This window comes from Coregonus clupeaformis, chromosome 9 (genome assembly GCF_020615455.1).
Source record: "Coregonus clupeaformis isolate EN_2021a chromosome 9, ASM2061545v1, whole genome shotgun sequence".
Classification (NCBI taxonomy): domain Eukaryota; kingdom Metazoa; phylum Chordata; class Actinopteri; order Salmoniformes; family Salmonidae; genus Coregonus; species Coregonus clupeaformis.
The window spans coordinates 48,372,650-48,388,158 of NC_059200.1; the positions used below are offsets into that span (position 1 = coordinate 48,372,650).

At 43.3% G+C, this 15,509-nt stretch overlaps 1 protein-coding gene across 2 annotated transcripts in view; it reads left to right on the top strand.

Moving 5' to 3' along the window:
* Nucleotides 1–15,509, top strand: part of LOC121574020 (SH3 and PX domain-containing protein 2B) — a 127,450-nt gene that overhangs the window by 3,127 nt on the left and 108,814 nt on the right. For both annotated transcript variants that reach the window (XM_041886531.2, XM_041886532.2), the window contains exon 2: nucleotides 4,371–4,451. In XM_041886531.2, coding sequence (XP_041742465.2) covers nucleotides 4,371–4,451 — 81 coding nt within the window. The remainder of the gene's footprint in view (nucleotides 1–4,370; nucleotides 4,452–15,509) is intronic.

The window sequence follows — 15,509 nt, forward strand, 5'->3', positions numbered from 1 at the left end:
TCCATTGAGGGCTTTGTCCTATGCTGTAATGTCCATACATGTTCCCTCCTCTTATGAATAAAGTTCTCAACAAGTTATCATTGGGTCAGTGCCACTGGAGTTTTTTTTGACAATAATGTCCATCTCCAGGTTATATGGATGTCATATTGCACAATTTGTGTGTCCCTATTTCATGGTCAGGAGACCTTACGCAGCAGGTTAGGAGAATTAACTTAGCAGGTTAGGAGAATTAGGTTAAGGTTAGGAAAAGGGTTAGGGTTAGCTAAAATTCAAAACATTTCCTTTTGACGTTAATTTGACAAAAGCTGGATCCCTTCTAGCCATGATCCCTTTTCGTAGGCCTAGATAACATGGCTACGTTCAAGACTAGGTCGTTTTTATTGATCTGTTGTTAGTGTCAGCAGAGTAGGCCTAGGCTACTATCGTATTAAAAAATATTATGCTAATGTCTCCAGGCATATGAAGTGTAGTAGAATTGCATTAAATGTTTATCAAAGGGAAAAATTTTCCAGTGCAAAGTTTTTAAAAATGTCTCTGATATAGCCTAAATTATGACTATCCAATCTACTCATCACATTAGGAATAGGCTAGTAGGCTTACAGTGCCTTGCAAAAGTATTCATCCCCCTTGGCATTTTTCCTATTTTGTTGCATTACAACCTGTAATTTAAATGGATTTTTATTTGGATTTAATGTAATGGGCATACACAAAATAGTCCAAATTGGTGAAGTGAAATGAAAAAAATGACTGAAAAGTGGTGCGTGCGTATGTATTCACCCCCTTTGCTATGAAGCCCCTAAATAAGATCTGGTGCAACCAATTACCTTCAGAAGTCACATAATTAGTTAAATAAAGTCCACCTGTGTGCAATCTAAGTGTCACATGATCTGTCACATGATCTCAGTATATATACACCTGTTCTGAAAGGCCCCAGAGTCTGCAACACCATTAAGCAAGGGGCACCACCAAGCAAGCGGCACCATGAAGACCAAGGAGCTCTCCAAACAGGTCAGGGACAAAGTTGTCGAGAAGTACAGATCAGGGTTGGGTTCTAAAAAAATATCAGAAACTTTGAACATCCCACGGAGCACCATTGAATCCATTATTAAAAAATGGAAAGAATATGGCACCACAACAAACCTGCCAAGAGAGGGCCGCCCACCAAAACTCACGGACCAGGCAAGGAGGGCATTAATCAGAGAGGCAACAAAGAGACCAAAGATAACCCTGAAGGAGCTGCAAAGCTCCACAGCGGAGATTGGAGTATCTGTCCATAGGACCACTTTAAGCCGTACATTCCACAGAGCTGGGCTTTACGGAAGAGTGGCCAGAAAAAAGCCATTGCTTAAAGAATAAAAATAAGCAAACAAGTTTGGGGTTCGCCAAAAGGCATGTGAGAGACTCCCCAAACATATGGAAGAAGGTACTCTGGTCAGATGAGACTAAAATTGAGCTTTTTGGCCATCAAGGAAAACGCTATGTCTGGCGCAAACCCAACACCTCTCATCACCCTGAGAACACCATCCCCACAGTGAAGCATGGTGGTGGCAGCATCATGCTGTGGGGATATTTTTCATCGGCAGGGACTGGGAAACTGGTCAGAATTGAAGGAATGATGGATGGCGCTAAATAAAGGGAAATTCTTGAGGAAAACCTGTTTCAGTCTTCCAGAGATTTGAGACTGGGATGGAGGTTCACCTTCCAGCAGGACAATGACCCTAAGCATACTGTTAAAGCAACACTTGAGTGGTTTAAGGGGAAACATTTAAATGTCTTGGAATGGCCTAGTCAAAACCCAGACCTCAATCCAATTGAGAATATGTGGTATGACTAAAAGATTGCTGTACACCAGTGGAACCCATCCAACTTGAAGGAGCTGGAGCAGTTTTGCCTTGAAGAATGGGCAAAAATCCCAGTGGCTAGTTGTGCCACGCTTATAGAGACATACCCCAAGATAGTTTTTTGGTCTTATTTCTTGTTTGTTTCACAATTTTTATTTTATTTTGCTTCTTCAAAGTGGTAGGCATGTTGTGTAAATCAAATGATACAAACCCCCCAAAAAATCTATTTTAATTCCAGGTTGTAAGACAACAAAATAGGAAAAATGCCAAGGGGGTGAATACCTTCGCTAGCAAATGCGATGAGAGATGCATGCAAACCTTTGTTATGAAGGTACATTTTTATAGTGAAGAAGTAGCTTCCCCAAAACGTGAAACTCATTGACACATGCTAATAGATAGCCTACAAGCTAGCTAGATAATGTTGGCTAATTTAGTCTTGTTGTTAACACCTGGTTGGCATAACAGCTAAACTAAACTATAAATCGATCAGACTTACCTGTCATGAAATGATCGGAGCAGATCCTGTACTGACAGCTGTCTGGACGGCCAAAAAGGTTTCTTCGGTTTTCTGACAGTTCTTGAGTCTTATCTCCTTGGTGTTTCATGATTGCGGGTTATCTGTAAAAAAATATATATATATCTGTTGTCTTTCCTGCCTTGTTGCACAAAAATTGACCGTGGTGCTGAATCAACTCGTTTTAGGCACTGTTATCATGACGCTTGGGGTAGCCACTCAGCAGTTGTTGTCAAAATAATTGATGCGGTGGTCTTCCAACATGGCCGCCAGGAGGTGTCGTACATCAACTGGCAACCCTCTATAGGCTACACACTGGGCTAGAAAACCATGGCTTTGGGCATAGGTATTTGGTAACCAGGAAGCATACTACTCACTCGTCTATTCCTAAGGTCATTGTCAGCTCAGAGTACACAAGGCATTGGTGGAATGTTTGAACAAGGGATGCCCTTCTGCACACTTCTGTCTGGGATAGAGAGCAGAAGCAGAATGTGCAGTTTGAGACTGTCTGGCCCATTTGTGTTTAGTCCTGACACCAACTTTTTGTGGAGCAATCTTAACTTCTACAAACTTCCTACTACGAAGATCCTGAGCCATCAGAAAGATATTGAGAATACCTTGTGTGCACATTGCACAACATGACGAAGCATGCCTACACGATGCAGTATTCTACTTTCTGATGGTGCTTGTGATCAGTGCATCACAACACTGTTTCCATCGCTGTATCCAAGCCACAGCTTTTCTGTTTTGAATTATCTCTAATGCACAGTGAAGGATTAGGAGCTGAGCGTGGGCTGAGGCAGATGGAGGTATTTTATTCCTATTTAAAAAAACAGTCCTCCTATGAGATATGGGGTGTGAGTATTGGATGTACGGTGATAATGATGACTAGTTACATAATACTTACATGCCAATACACAGTGAGCATCGTGAGGTGCAGGATATAAAGTTCTTGAGCTCCTGTGTCTGCTCCATCTGCTGTGTTTACTGGTTCACTGGTTCACTGGTCGTGTGCCATGCGTTGAGTCCTGCATTGAGCTTCCTCCACAGCCTTGTTGTCATACCGGGAAGGCAGGGGAAAAGGGACAGGCCAAGCTGGCCCAGCCTGGGACAGAGGCCAACAGAAGCACTCAGCCAGACACAATCACTGGAGAGTTTCCGTCCGATCACCTCCCAGCCTCTCTTTTGCTCTTCCTCTCTTTAAAAAAAGGAAAGTGTATGTTGTGCTTGTATGTCAGCCAGCACCAGCAGGCCATTATTGCATGACGACAGTCGACACCCTGCAAGATGTTTAATTTTTTATTCACAGTCTAGTTAGTACTTTGATCTTGGGTGGGTGATGCACAATATTTTATATTTACACAGGGTTGGTTTCACTGATGTCACAAGCAGAATACCTAAGCTTCTAGTATTTCATTACACCCCTAAATTGAAAATATAGTTGAAAATAAAGAAAAATACTGATAGAAACATCAGAAGACAGGATCGGTCAGTTAGGCTGTTTTTGACTATGAAAAAGTCCAGTATTTAGCAATGTAATACAATGTTCTGCTGTCTCATGGTGGTGGTATGTCATATGTCCATGCATCCTTTGTAAGACTAGACTACAATAGTGTTAGCCCAATACGTGAGTAGTAAGCATGATCATTTCCTATTTCATTGGAAATTACGATCTTACGGTGTGGGAAGTGAGTTCATATGAAAGGATATCCCTTCTGTGTCTGTGGAAATGGCAGACATGACACTAAATTAGCACACAATATACCAACTCTATTTACTTGAATGACATCTTCCCTTGAAACCACTTCATTGTGGACTATTGTGTGACCATGGATTAGAAAATAAATCATGGGATTTTACCAATTCCTTACAGAGGTTATTACACTGTTATTGTTGTTACTAAAACAAGAGCATAAATACATGCCAATTGGTATGGATCATGGTCGTCACACCTACCTGGTATGGCTCTGTAGGAAAGAAAGGTTTAACGATAACACCCTTTTTTTTATTTGTAGGTTTACATCATCAAAGTGTCCTGGTCTGATGGCAGCACAGAGGTCATCTTCAGGCGCTACAGCAAGTTCTTCGACCTGCAGGTGAGCTGGGAACTGCAATGGGAAAACCACTGTGCACACCTTGCAGTACAATCATAGTTTCACACTATATGGTTGTGTCTCAAATGGCACCCTATTCCCTTTAGTCCACTACTTTATACCAGGAATTACAGATGAAAATGAGCTATCTAGCTAAATCTGGTGCAATGGCATGTTGTACATGGTCCCTGACAAATAACAAAATAAATAAATATTGGCCCTAAGGGCTAAAATACCATTGTAATATACCATCATACAGGTGTACCAATAGGAATACAGTGTTAGTGCCTGGGTCACTGAACCATGTGACTTGGTTTGGTAATTATGAGTCGATTCGGAAAATGAACTAATTAAATGGAATCCACATTCAGCTTCTCCAGGCTCCAACAGATAACCACAAAAATGTATATTTTAGACGAGAACCACACAAATGGAGGGAATCTCATCAGAGTTCCAGTTCCTTTTTCTGTGGCCATCTGTGTTAAATAGATCATCCAATACTGACAAATGCTATTTCTCCATAACAAATCCATTATTATGTAAATATTAACTACTTACAAAATAATATATTATATAAAAGCATGATATATCATGGTTTGGTAAGGCTATGAATATAAGACTATAAACAGTTAGGGCGGAAAGATGACCGTAATCTCTTTCAAAATCTACACTGTACAAAATATCCTGTTGTTTTTACGATAACTTACTGGCAGCCTGTTAACGTTACTGTAAAAAAGGTACAATATGTTACCATAAATTCCAAAGAAACTTTGGTTTAACAGTACATCACTGTAAAGTTTACTGTAATGTGCTGTTAAACCAACATTTATTTGGAATTTACGGTAACATACTGTACCTTTTTTTACAGTAACTTACAGGTATCTGGCTGCCAGTAAGTTCTGTAAATGTCTGTGTTGAGTCACCATGGCACCTTTCTTTTGAGCACCTGCCAGACACATTTGCCAATATGAATACTTGGTGTAGATTGTGGAATATGGTCTGAGTGTAGATTACGGTAAGCAGGTAGGCCTATTGGAGGTCATATGAAGTCAGTGAGTATTTTTAGTTGGGGCATTCCCTCTTATGTTTAACCATGTTTTCAGCTGCTTCATCCTCTGTTGACCGCTCTGGGTGTGCTTTCAGAGTGGCGAGTGAGATTCAGATATGCCTTATGATTACACCAGATCACAATCTCCTGGTTTGGCACATTGGTTTGGCACATTGGTTTGGCCCTGGTACATGAAACTGCCAGGGCTGGCTGACCATCTATGACGGTGGCTGGTGGTGTCATCTTCTGAGAAGCATGGCCTAGGCTGCATCCCAAATGGCACCCTATTTCCTGTAAAGTGCACTACTTTTGACCAGAGCCCTATGGGCCCTGGTCAAAAGTAGTGTACTAAATAGGGAATACAGTGCCATTTAGGATGCGAACTTGCACAGTGAAGGAGTGATGAGTCATTTCATCTGGCTGCTGCTGCTCCTATGCAGCATTAGCCAGATGCACTGACCCACCAGGATGCATCTCTCTGAGAGCCTGTCATGTCTGGTGTCAGTAGGGACATAAAACCAATGCGCTGGCCTGCCTGGGCTGGAAAAGTGCTTCCCACTGTGGAATACATCACCTGGCTGCGCCACTAGTGGACACTTCTCTGGTATTGTACTGCTATTGTAAAGCATCAATGGAAAAATATGCTCTCTGGGTTCACAATAAGGCAATCATTATTTTGGAAACTATTATCCCCCCCTCCAGCCCACCCACACACACCCCCTGTTCCTTTCTTCCTTCCGCTGTGTCTCGCTGGGTCATCATCCTTCACTCTTCTGATGTCACTGCTGCCTACCCTGCTGTCCATCCTGGAGACAGCCATTGTTGAATATGAAAGGTTGAGATGAACAGATCGGCTGGCAAAAAATGGTCATACTCCTTAATATTATATCGCCACAGAGACAGGCTGTCTCATGCATCACATCCTGTCAATAGTGGCTAATACTGTGTGAACCAGACCTCGGCAGAAAATAGTTGTATTTTGTAGTTTATTTGAAAATACCAACTTTTCAAATAGTTGAGGTAGTCGAATAGAGGTTATATACATTTACATTTACATTTTAGTCATTTAGCAGACGCTCTTATACAGAGCGACTTACAGGAGCAATTAGGGTTAAGTGCCTTGCTCAAGGGCACATTTACGTCATTTAGCAGACGCTCTTATCCAGAGCGACTTACAAATTGGTGCATTCACCCTATAGCCAGTGGGATAACCACATTCCAATTTTATTATTTTTTTTATATTTTTTTTTTGGGGGGGGGATTACTTTATCCTATCCCAGGTATTCCTTAAAGAGGTGGGGTTTCAAATGTCTCCGGAAGGTGGTGAGTGACTCCGCTGTCCTGGCGTCGTGAGGGAGATTGTTCCACCATTGGGGTGCCAGAGCAGCGAACAGTTTTGACTGGGCTGAGCGGGAACTATGCTTCCGCAGAGGAAGGGGAGCCAGCAGGCCAGAGGTGGATGAACGCAATGCCCTCGTTTGGGTGTAGGGACTGATCAGAGCCTGAAGGTACGGAGGTGCCGTTCCCCTCACTGCTCCATAGGCAAGCACCATGGTCTTGTAACGGATGCGAGCTTCAACTGGAAGCCAGTGGAGTGTGCGGAGGAGGGGGTGACGTGAGAGAACTTGGGAAGGTTGAACACCAGACGGGCTGCGGCATTCTGGATAAGTTGTAGGGGTTTAATGGCACGGGCAGGAGCCCAGCCAACAGCGAGTTGCAGTAATCCAGACGGGAGATGACAAGTGCCTGGATTAGGACCTGTGCCGCTTCCTGTGTAAGGCAGGGTCGTACTCTCCGAATGTTGTAGAGCATGAACCTGCAGGATCGGGTCACCGCCTTGATGTTAGCGGAGAACGACAGGGTGTTGTCCAGGGTCACGCCAAGGCTCTTCGCACTCTGGGAGGAGGACACAACGGAGTTGTCAACCGTGATGGCGAGATCATGGAACGGGCAGTCCTTCCCCGGGAGGAAGAGCAGCTCCGTCTTGCCAGGGTTCAGCTTGAGGTGGTGATCCGTCATCCATACTGATATGTCTGCCAGACATGCAGAGATGCGATTCGCCACCTGGTTATCAGAAGGGGAAAGGAGAAGATTAGTTGTGTATCGTCAGCGTAGCAATGATAGGAGAGGCCATGTGAGGATATGACAGAGCCAAGTGACTTGGTGTATAGGGAGAAAAGGAGAGGGCCTAGAACTGAGCCCTGGGGGACACCAGTGGTGAGAGCACGTGGTGCGGAGACAGCTTCTCGCCACGCCACTTGGTAGGAGCGACCGGTCAGGTAGGACGCAATCCAGGAGTGAGCCGCGCCGGAGATGCCCAGCTCGGAGAGGGTGGAGAGGAGGATCTGATGGTTCACAGTATCAAAGGCAGCAGACAGGTCTAGAAGGACAAGAGCAGAGGAGAGAGAGTTAGCTTTAGCAGTGCGGAGAGCCTCCGTGACACAGAGAAGAGCAGTCTCAGTTGAATGACCAGTCCTGAAACCTGACTGGTTTGGATCAAGAAGGTCATTCTGAGAGAGATAGCAAGAGAGTTGGCTAAAGACAGCACGCTCAATAGTTTTGAAAAGAAAAGAAAGAAGGGATACTGGTCTGTAGTTGTTGACATCAGTGGGATCGAGTGTTGGTTTTTTGAGAAGGGGTGCAACTCTCACTCTCTTGAAGACGGAAGGGACATAGCCAGCGGTCAAGGATGAGTTGATCAGCGAGGTGAGGTAGGGGAGAAGGTCACCGGAGATGGTCTGGAGAAGAGAGGAGGGGATGGGGTCAAGCGGGCAGGTTGTTGGGCGGCCTGCAGTCACTAGTCGCAAGATTTTATCTGGAGAGAGAGGGAGAAAGAAGTCAAAGCATAGGGTAGGGCAGTGTGAGCAGGACCAGCAGTGTCATTAGACTTAACAAACGAGGATCGGATGTCGTCAACCTTCTTTTCAAAGTGGTTGACGAAGTCATCCACAGAGAGGGAGGAGGGGGGGAGGATTCAAGAGTGAGGAGAATGTGGCAAAGAGCTTCCTAGGGTTAGAGGCAGATGCTTGGAATTTAGAGTGGTAGAAAGTGGCCTTAGCAGCAGAAACAGATGAAGAAAATGTAGAGAGGAGGGTGTGAAAAGATGCCAGGTCGGCAGGGAGTTTAGTTTTCTTCTCTGTTCTGTGAGCTCGCAATGAGTCGTCAAGCCACGGAGCTGGAGGGGAGGACCGAGCCGGCCGGGAGGATAGGGGACACAGGGAGTCAAAGGATGCAGAAAGGGAGGAGAGGAGGGTTGAGGAGGCAGAATCAGGAGATTGGAGGGAGAAGGATTGAGCAGAGGGAAGAGATGATATGATGGAAGAGGAGAGAGTAGTGGGAGAGAGAGAGCGAAGGTTGCGGCGGCGCGTTACCATCTGTGTAGGGGCAGAGTGAGTAGTGTTGGAGGAGAGCGAGAGAGAAAAGGATACAAAGTAGTGGTCGGAGACATGGAGGGGAGTTGCAGTGAGATTAGTAGAAGAGCAACATCTAGTAAAGATGAAGTCAAGCGTATTGCCTGCCTTGTGAGTAGGGGGGACGGTGAGAGGGTGAGGTCAAAAGAGGAGAGGAGTGGAAAGAAGGAGGCAGAGAGAAATGAGTCAAATGTAGACGTAGGGAGGTTGAAATCCCCCAAAACTGTGAAGGGTGAGCCATCCTCAGGAAAGGAACTTATCAAGGCGTCAAGCTCATTGATGAACTCTCCAAGGGAACCTGGAGGGCGATAGATGACAAGGATATTAAGCTTAAATGGGCTAGTGACTGTGACAGCGTGGAATTCAAATGAGGAGATAGACAGATGGGTTAGGGGAAAAATTGAGAATGAAAAATTGAGAATGACCACTTGTCTTTGAAATTCAAATAATATTTGAAGGTATATGAATATATGCCAGTTATTTGAAAACCAAAACATTTATTTGATGAAGAACCAAAAATTGTAACAGTTAGTTGAATTTGTCTGAATATACACTGAGTGTACAACACATTAGGAAGACCTGCTCTTTCTATAACAGACTAAGCAGGTGAAAGCTATGATCATGTCACCTTTTAAATCCACTTCAATCAGTGTAGATGAAGGGGAAGAGACAGGTTAAGAAGGTTTTTGAAGCCTTGAGACGATTGAGACATGGATTGTGTATGTGTTCCATTCAGAGTGTGAATGGGCAAGACAAAATATTTAAGTGCCTTTGAACGGGGTATGGTAGTAGGTGCCAGGCACACCGATTTGAGTGTGTCAAGAACTGCAACGCTGCTGGGTTTTTCAAGCGCAACAGTTTCCTGTGTGTATCAAGAATGGTCCACCACCCAAAGGACATCCAGCCAACTTGACACAACTGTGGGAAGCACTGGAGTCAACATGGTCCAGCATCCCTGTGGAATGCTTTCGACAACTTGTAGAGTCCATGCCCCAATGAATTGAGGCTGTTCTGAGACAAAAAGGGGCTTCCACTCAATGTTAGTTGTTCCTAATGTTTTGTACACTCAGGGTACGTTGCCTTAAGAATTGTGCAAAGTTGGTAGAATCTTATTCAAAATTGTTCACAGTTGTAATGGCTGCCAAAAGTGCTTCCACCAGATATTAACTCTGGGGTGTGATGACATATGCAATCAATTTTTTATTCATTTGGAACATTTTCTATAATTTTCTTTGTGGAGCAGGAAAACATTTTATTTTAAGGTAGCAAAATGTGAAGACTGTGCAAGGGGTGTGTAGACTTTCACTAGGCACTGTATATCTGTAGCCTACCATCGCCGTTGATATGGCCAGTTAGTGACTTTGCCACGTGAAAGGTAAACAAACAAACAGGCAAATATAGCCTACAAGCGGATTCAGTGCCACAGAGAGCGATCGGAATTCCGGCGATTTTACAGTTAGGCCCAAAAGAGGAATGATTAACTAAAAACAATAAAGCAGTCTTTTTAAATACCTCTCATGCAATGGGCGTCGCACAGCTTTTTCACAGAAGCTGGACAAAAATAATGTCCAATAGAAATAAAAAAAGGGGAATGTCTGTTGACGGTTTTGCTCCTCTTGATATTTTAATAAAACATTGGTGATTTACTTAAGGTTACTGTGTGCGCTTTCGCTGGCAAATCAATGCCATTACCGCTAAGACCAGCTTTTGGTTGGGCTTAAATATCCCTAGTTGTGCTGACTGAAATTGGCATATTAACACACGTTTTTAAGGACACACCTCAAATATTTCCACCCCTCCCACCTCAGCGCAAGCGAGTTGATGTTAGACAGGTAAATTGCTGAACCTGGCGTAACGGGTGGAAGATGCCAGTGTACCAGTTTTTACATGACGAAATTGCAAACTAATGTGCTTTTGACTCTTGCTCCTCCTTAGCGCCAGCCGAAAATAGAGCCCTGAGACATTGAGGGAAGACAAAGACAGACTGGTCTTGATGTCGCCTCACATTCCGTCTCCATCTAACAGTAGGGGTGAGTTACTTTAGAGTACCAAGCCTAGGGCTGGGCGGTATACCATATTTTACTATATACCGTTATTGATGCAAGGACCGGTTTGGGTTTTTACTTTATCTTGTACAGTGGGGAAAAAAAGTATTTAGTCAGCCACCAATTGTGCAAGTTCTCCCACTTAAAAAGATGAGAGAGGCCTGTACTTTTCATCATAGGTACACGTCAACTATGACAGACAAATTGACGAAAAGAAATTCCAGAAAATCACATTATAGGATTTTTAATGAATTTATTTGCAAATTATGGTGGAAAATAAGTATTTGGTCACCTACAAACAAGCAAGATTTCTGGCTCTCACAGACCTGTAACTTCTTCTTTAAGAGGCTCCTCTGTCCTCCACTCGTTACCTGTATTAATGGCACCTGTTTGAACTTGTTATCAGTATAAAAGACACCTGTCCACAACCTCAAACTGTCACACTCCAAACTCCACTATGGCCAAGACCAAAGAGCTGTCAAAGGACACCAGAAACAAAATTGTAGACCTGCACCAGGCTGGGAAGACTGAATCTGCAATAGGTAAGCAGCTTGGTTTGAAGAAATCAACTGTGGGAGCAATTATTAGGAAATGGAAGACATACAAGACCACTGATAATCTCCCTCGATCTGGGGCTCCACGCAAGATCTCACCCCGTGGGGTCAAAATGATCACAAGAACGGTGAGCAAAAATCCCAGAACCACACGGGGGGACCTAGTGAATGACCTGCAGAGAGCTGGGACCAAAGTAACAAAGCCTACCATCAGTAACACACTACGCCGCCAGGGACTCAAATCCTGCAGTGCCAGACGTGTCCCCCTGCTTAAGCCAGTACATGTCCAGGCCCGTCTGAAGTTTGCTAGAGTGCATTTGGATGATCCAGAAGAGGATTGGGAGAATGTCATATGGTCAGATGAAACCAAAATATAACTTTTGGTCAAAACTCAACTCGTCGTGTTTGGAGGACAAAGAATGCTGAGTTGCATCCAAAGAACACCATACCTACTATGAAGCATGGGGGTGGAAACATCATGCTTTGGGGCTGTTTTTCTGCAAAGGGACCAGGACGACTGATCCGTGTAAAGGAAAGAATGAATGGGGCCATGTATCATGAGATTGAGTGAAAACCTCCTTCCATCAGCAAGGGCATTGAAGATGAAACGTGGCTGTGTCTTTCAGCATGACAATGATCCCAAACACACCGCCCGGGCAATGAAGGAGTGGCTTCGTAAGAAGCATTTCAAGGTTGACGTGTACCTATGATGAAAATTACAGGCCTCTCTCATCGTTTTAAGTGGGAGAACTTGCACAATTGGTGGCTGACTAAATACTTTTTTTCCCCACTGTATAACGGTATTTTAATGTTTGGTTTGTTTAGTGTGTTACACCACTCTGCCTTGTGTAATGTTCTTTTTTTATAGTTTACTCCGTTCTCTCCCTCCACACACACCAAGCCCTGCCCCCTGTCACTCAAGGAGAGCTGTTTTTGCTCTACTATGAGTCACAACCACTTGCTGTTCACTGGCAGATGTTGGTGACGACAATGCTGATTTTACTTTGCTTCTTAATATAAATCTGCAATCGTTCCAAATTACACTATTCATTTTTGTATCTTACTGTCTGTGAACACTTAGTTTGTGTTCTTAGCAAGTTGTGTGAAAAAATAGTTTTAACCGCCAATGCTAATCGCTAGTTAGCTGGATAGCTAGCCAGCTAGCTAGCTATATGTACTTAGTCAGAGGAAATGTAGCTAGCTAGCTAATACAGCCTGATACCAGTGCTGGTGTAGGCCTAGATCAGCAGGTTGTTTGTGCAATGGTATATTCTAAATCAGAGAGGAATAGGGGAAGCATTAATATTTTAGCTACATCAAAGCTAGCTACATCAGGTAAGAGAAAACAAGCTCTGCATGTTGTTTGGTTTACTCCTCTCTAATGACTAATGCAGAGTTGGTCTTTAGATTCCTTGATTTGAAGCCAGAACTGTTGTGTAAGCCAGTGTTTCCCAACTCCAGTCCTCCAGTACCCCCAACAGCACACATTTCTGTTGTAGCCCCGGACAAGCACATCTGATTTAACTTGTCAACTAATCATCAAGCCCTCTAAACTCTAAATCCACTTTAGAATATATACAAACTCCCATTCCTATGCATTGGTGTGATGTAAAGCTGATACTTTGCTACTTTCTCCCTAGAATCTCACAGCTGTCACATATTTTCCACATGCGGTAATGGAGCAACAAAACCCTTTAAAAGTGGAAACAGCACAATCCTCTGTTGAGATCATGGGGCTGCCTGTTGTGAGCAGCATTTTGCACAAAAGCTAAACATGCCCTACTCTCTGGTGCACAATAAACAGCTGGACCCTGCAATAAATTGCATCCCATGCTATACTTTTTAATTTGGAAATAATTAAATATAACATATGCCTAGACTTTGAAATGCTGAACAGAAGATATCTGGGTCTTTAAATGCAGTACATAGCAGTACTGTGCACTATGGAATTGAAATGTTTTAAATGTAAATGTAAATGTTGAATAGCAGCTGTAGATTGAGTGTTTTTTAAATTTTGGAATGCTTTGAAAGGGCAAAAAATCCATGTGGAAGACTTAATAAGTTAGCCTAATAATAAATATATTTTAAAGCACTTCAAATGTTCAATTTTCTGGTATGATATAAAAGACAATAAGCAAGAAATCCAATAGGGCAGGAATGATCAACTATATTCAGCCGTGGTATGATTTTTTGCTTGAACGGATTGTCGGGGGGCTGGAACATAATTATGAATCATTTCTAGACAAAAAATTGACTGCAAGAAGCCCAAACAGATATAATATTTGACTAAAACAATCATTTCAAACCTTGCTTACATTTGTATACAATTACGTATCTCTCTAATATGCAATGAAATACTTGGAAACAGATTTCCAAAATGAAAATCACTTGGAGCTGATTTCCTGGTGTTTATACAGTCTTATGTCATTTGCTCAGAAGACTTGGGGGGCAAATAAAACCACCCACAAGGCAGAGGTGGGTAGAGTACCAAAAATCTGTACTTAAGTAAAAGTACTGTTACTTAGATTGTAATTTACTCAAGTAAATGTAAACTACTCAAGTAAGAGTAAAGAAGTATGCAGTCAGAACTACTGTAAGACCTTTTTATTTATTTATTATTTTTTTAGGGGGTAGATCAGCTTTAGATAGATTGTAACTTCAATCAATGTAATTGTCTGCATCACTTCCAATCCCCATATGTTTTTTTCTCTCGCAAATATATATATATATATATATATATATATACCTATATATATGTGTGTACAGTGAGGGAAAAAAGTATTTCATCCCCTGCTGATTTGGTACGTTTGCCCACTGACAAAGACATGATCAGTCTATAATTTTAATGGTAGGTTTATTTGAACAGTGAGAGACAGAATAACAACAACAAAAATCCAGAAAAACGCATGTCAAAAATGTTATGAATTTATTTGCATTTTAATGAGGGAAATAAGTATTTGACCCTTTGCAAAACATGACCTAGTACTTGGTGGCAAAACCCTTGTTGGCAATCACAGAGGTCAGACGTTTCTTGTAGTTGGCCACCAGGTTTGCACACATCTCAGGAGGGATTTTGTCCCACTCCTCTTTGCAGATCTTCTCCAAGTCATTAAGGTTTCGAGGCTGATGTTTGGCAACTCGAACCTTCAGCTCCCTCCACAGATTTTCTATGGGATTAAGGTCTGGAGACTGGCTAGGCCACTCCAGGACCTTAATGTGCTTCTTCTTGAGCCACTCCTTTGTTGCCTTGGCCGTGTGTTTTGGGTCATTGTCATGCTGGAATACCCATCCACGACCCATTTTCAATGCCCTGGCTGAGGGAAGGAGGTTCTCACCCAAGATTTGACCGGTACATGGCCCCATCCATCGTCCCTTTGATGCGGTGAAGTTGTCCTGTCCCCTTAGCAGAAAAACACCCCCCAAAGCATAATGTTTCCACCTCCATGTTTGACGGTGGGGATGTTGTTCTTGGGGTCATAGGCAGCATTCCTCCTCCTCCAAACACGGCGAGTTGAGTTGATGCCAAAGAGCTCGATTTTGGTCTCACCTGACCACAACACTTTCACCCAGTTCTCCTCTGAATCATTCAGATGTTCATTGGCAAACTTCAGACGGGCCTGTATATGTGCTTTCTTGAGCAGGGGGACCTTGCGGGCGCTGCAGGATTTCAGTCCTTCACGGTGTAGTGTGTTACCAATTGTTTTCTTGGTGACTATGGTCCCAGCTGCCTTGAGATCATTGACAAGATCCTCCCGTGTAGTTCTGGGCTGATTCCTCACTGTTCTCATGATCATTGCAACTCCACAAGGTGAGATCTTGCATGGAGCCCCAGGCCGAGGGAGATTGACAGTTATTTTCTGTTTCTTCCATTTGCGAATAATTGCACAAACTGTTGTCACCTTCTCACCAAGCTGCTTGGCGATGGTCTTGTAGCCCATTCCAGCCTTGTGTAGGTCTACAATCTTGTCCCTGACATCCTTGGAGAGCTCTTTGGTCTTGGCCAT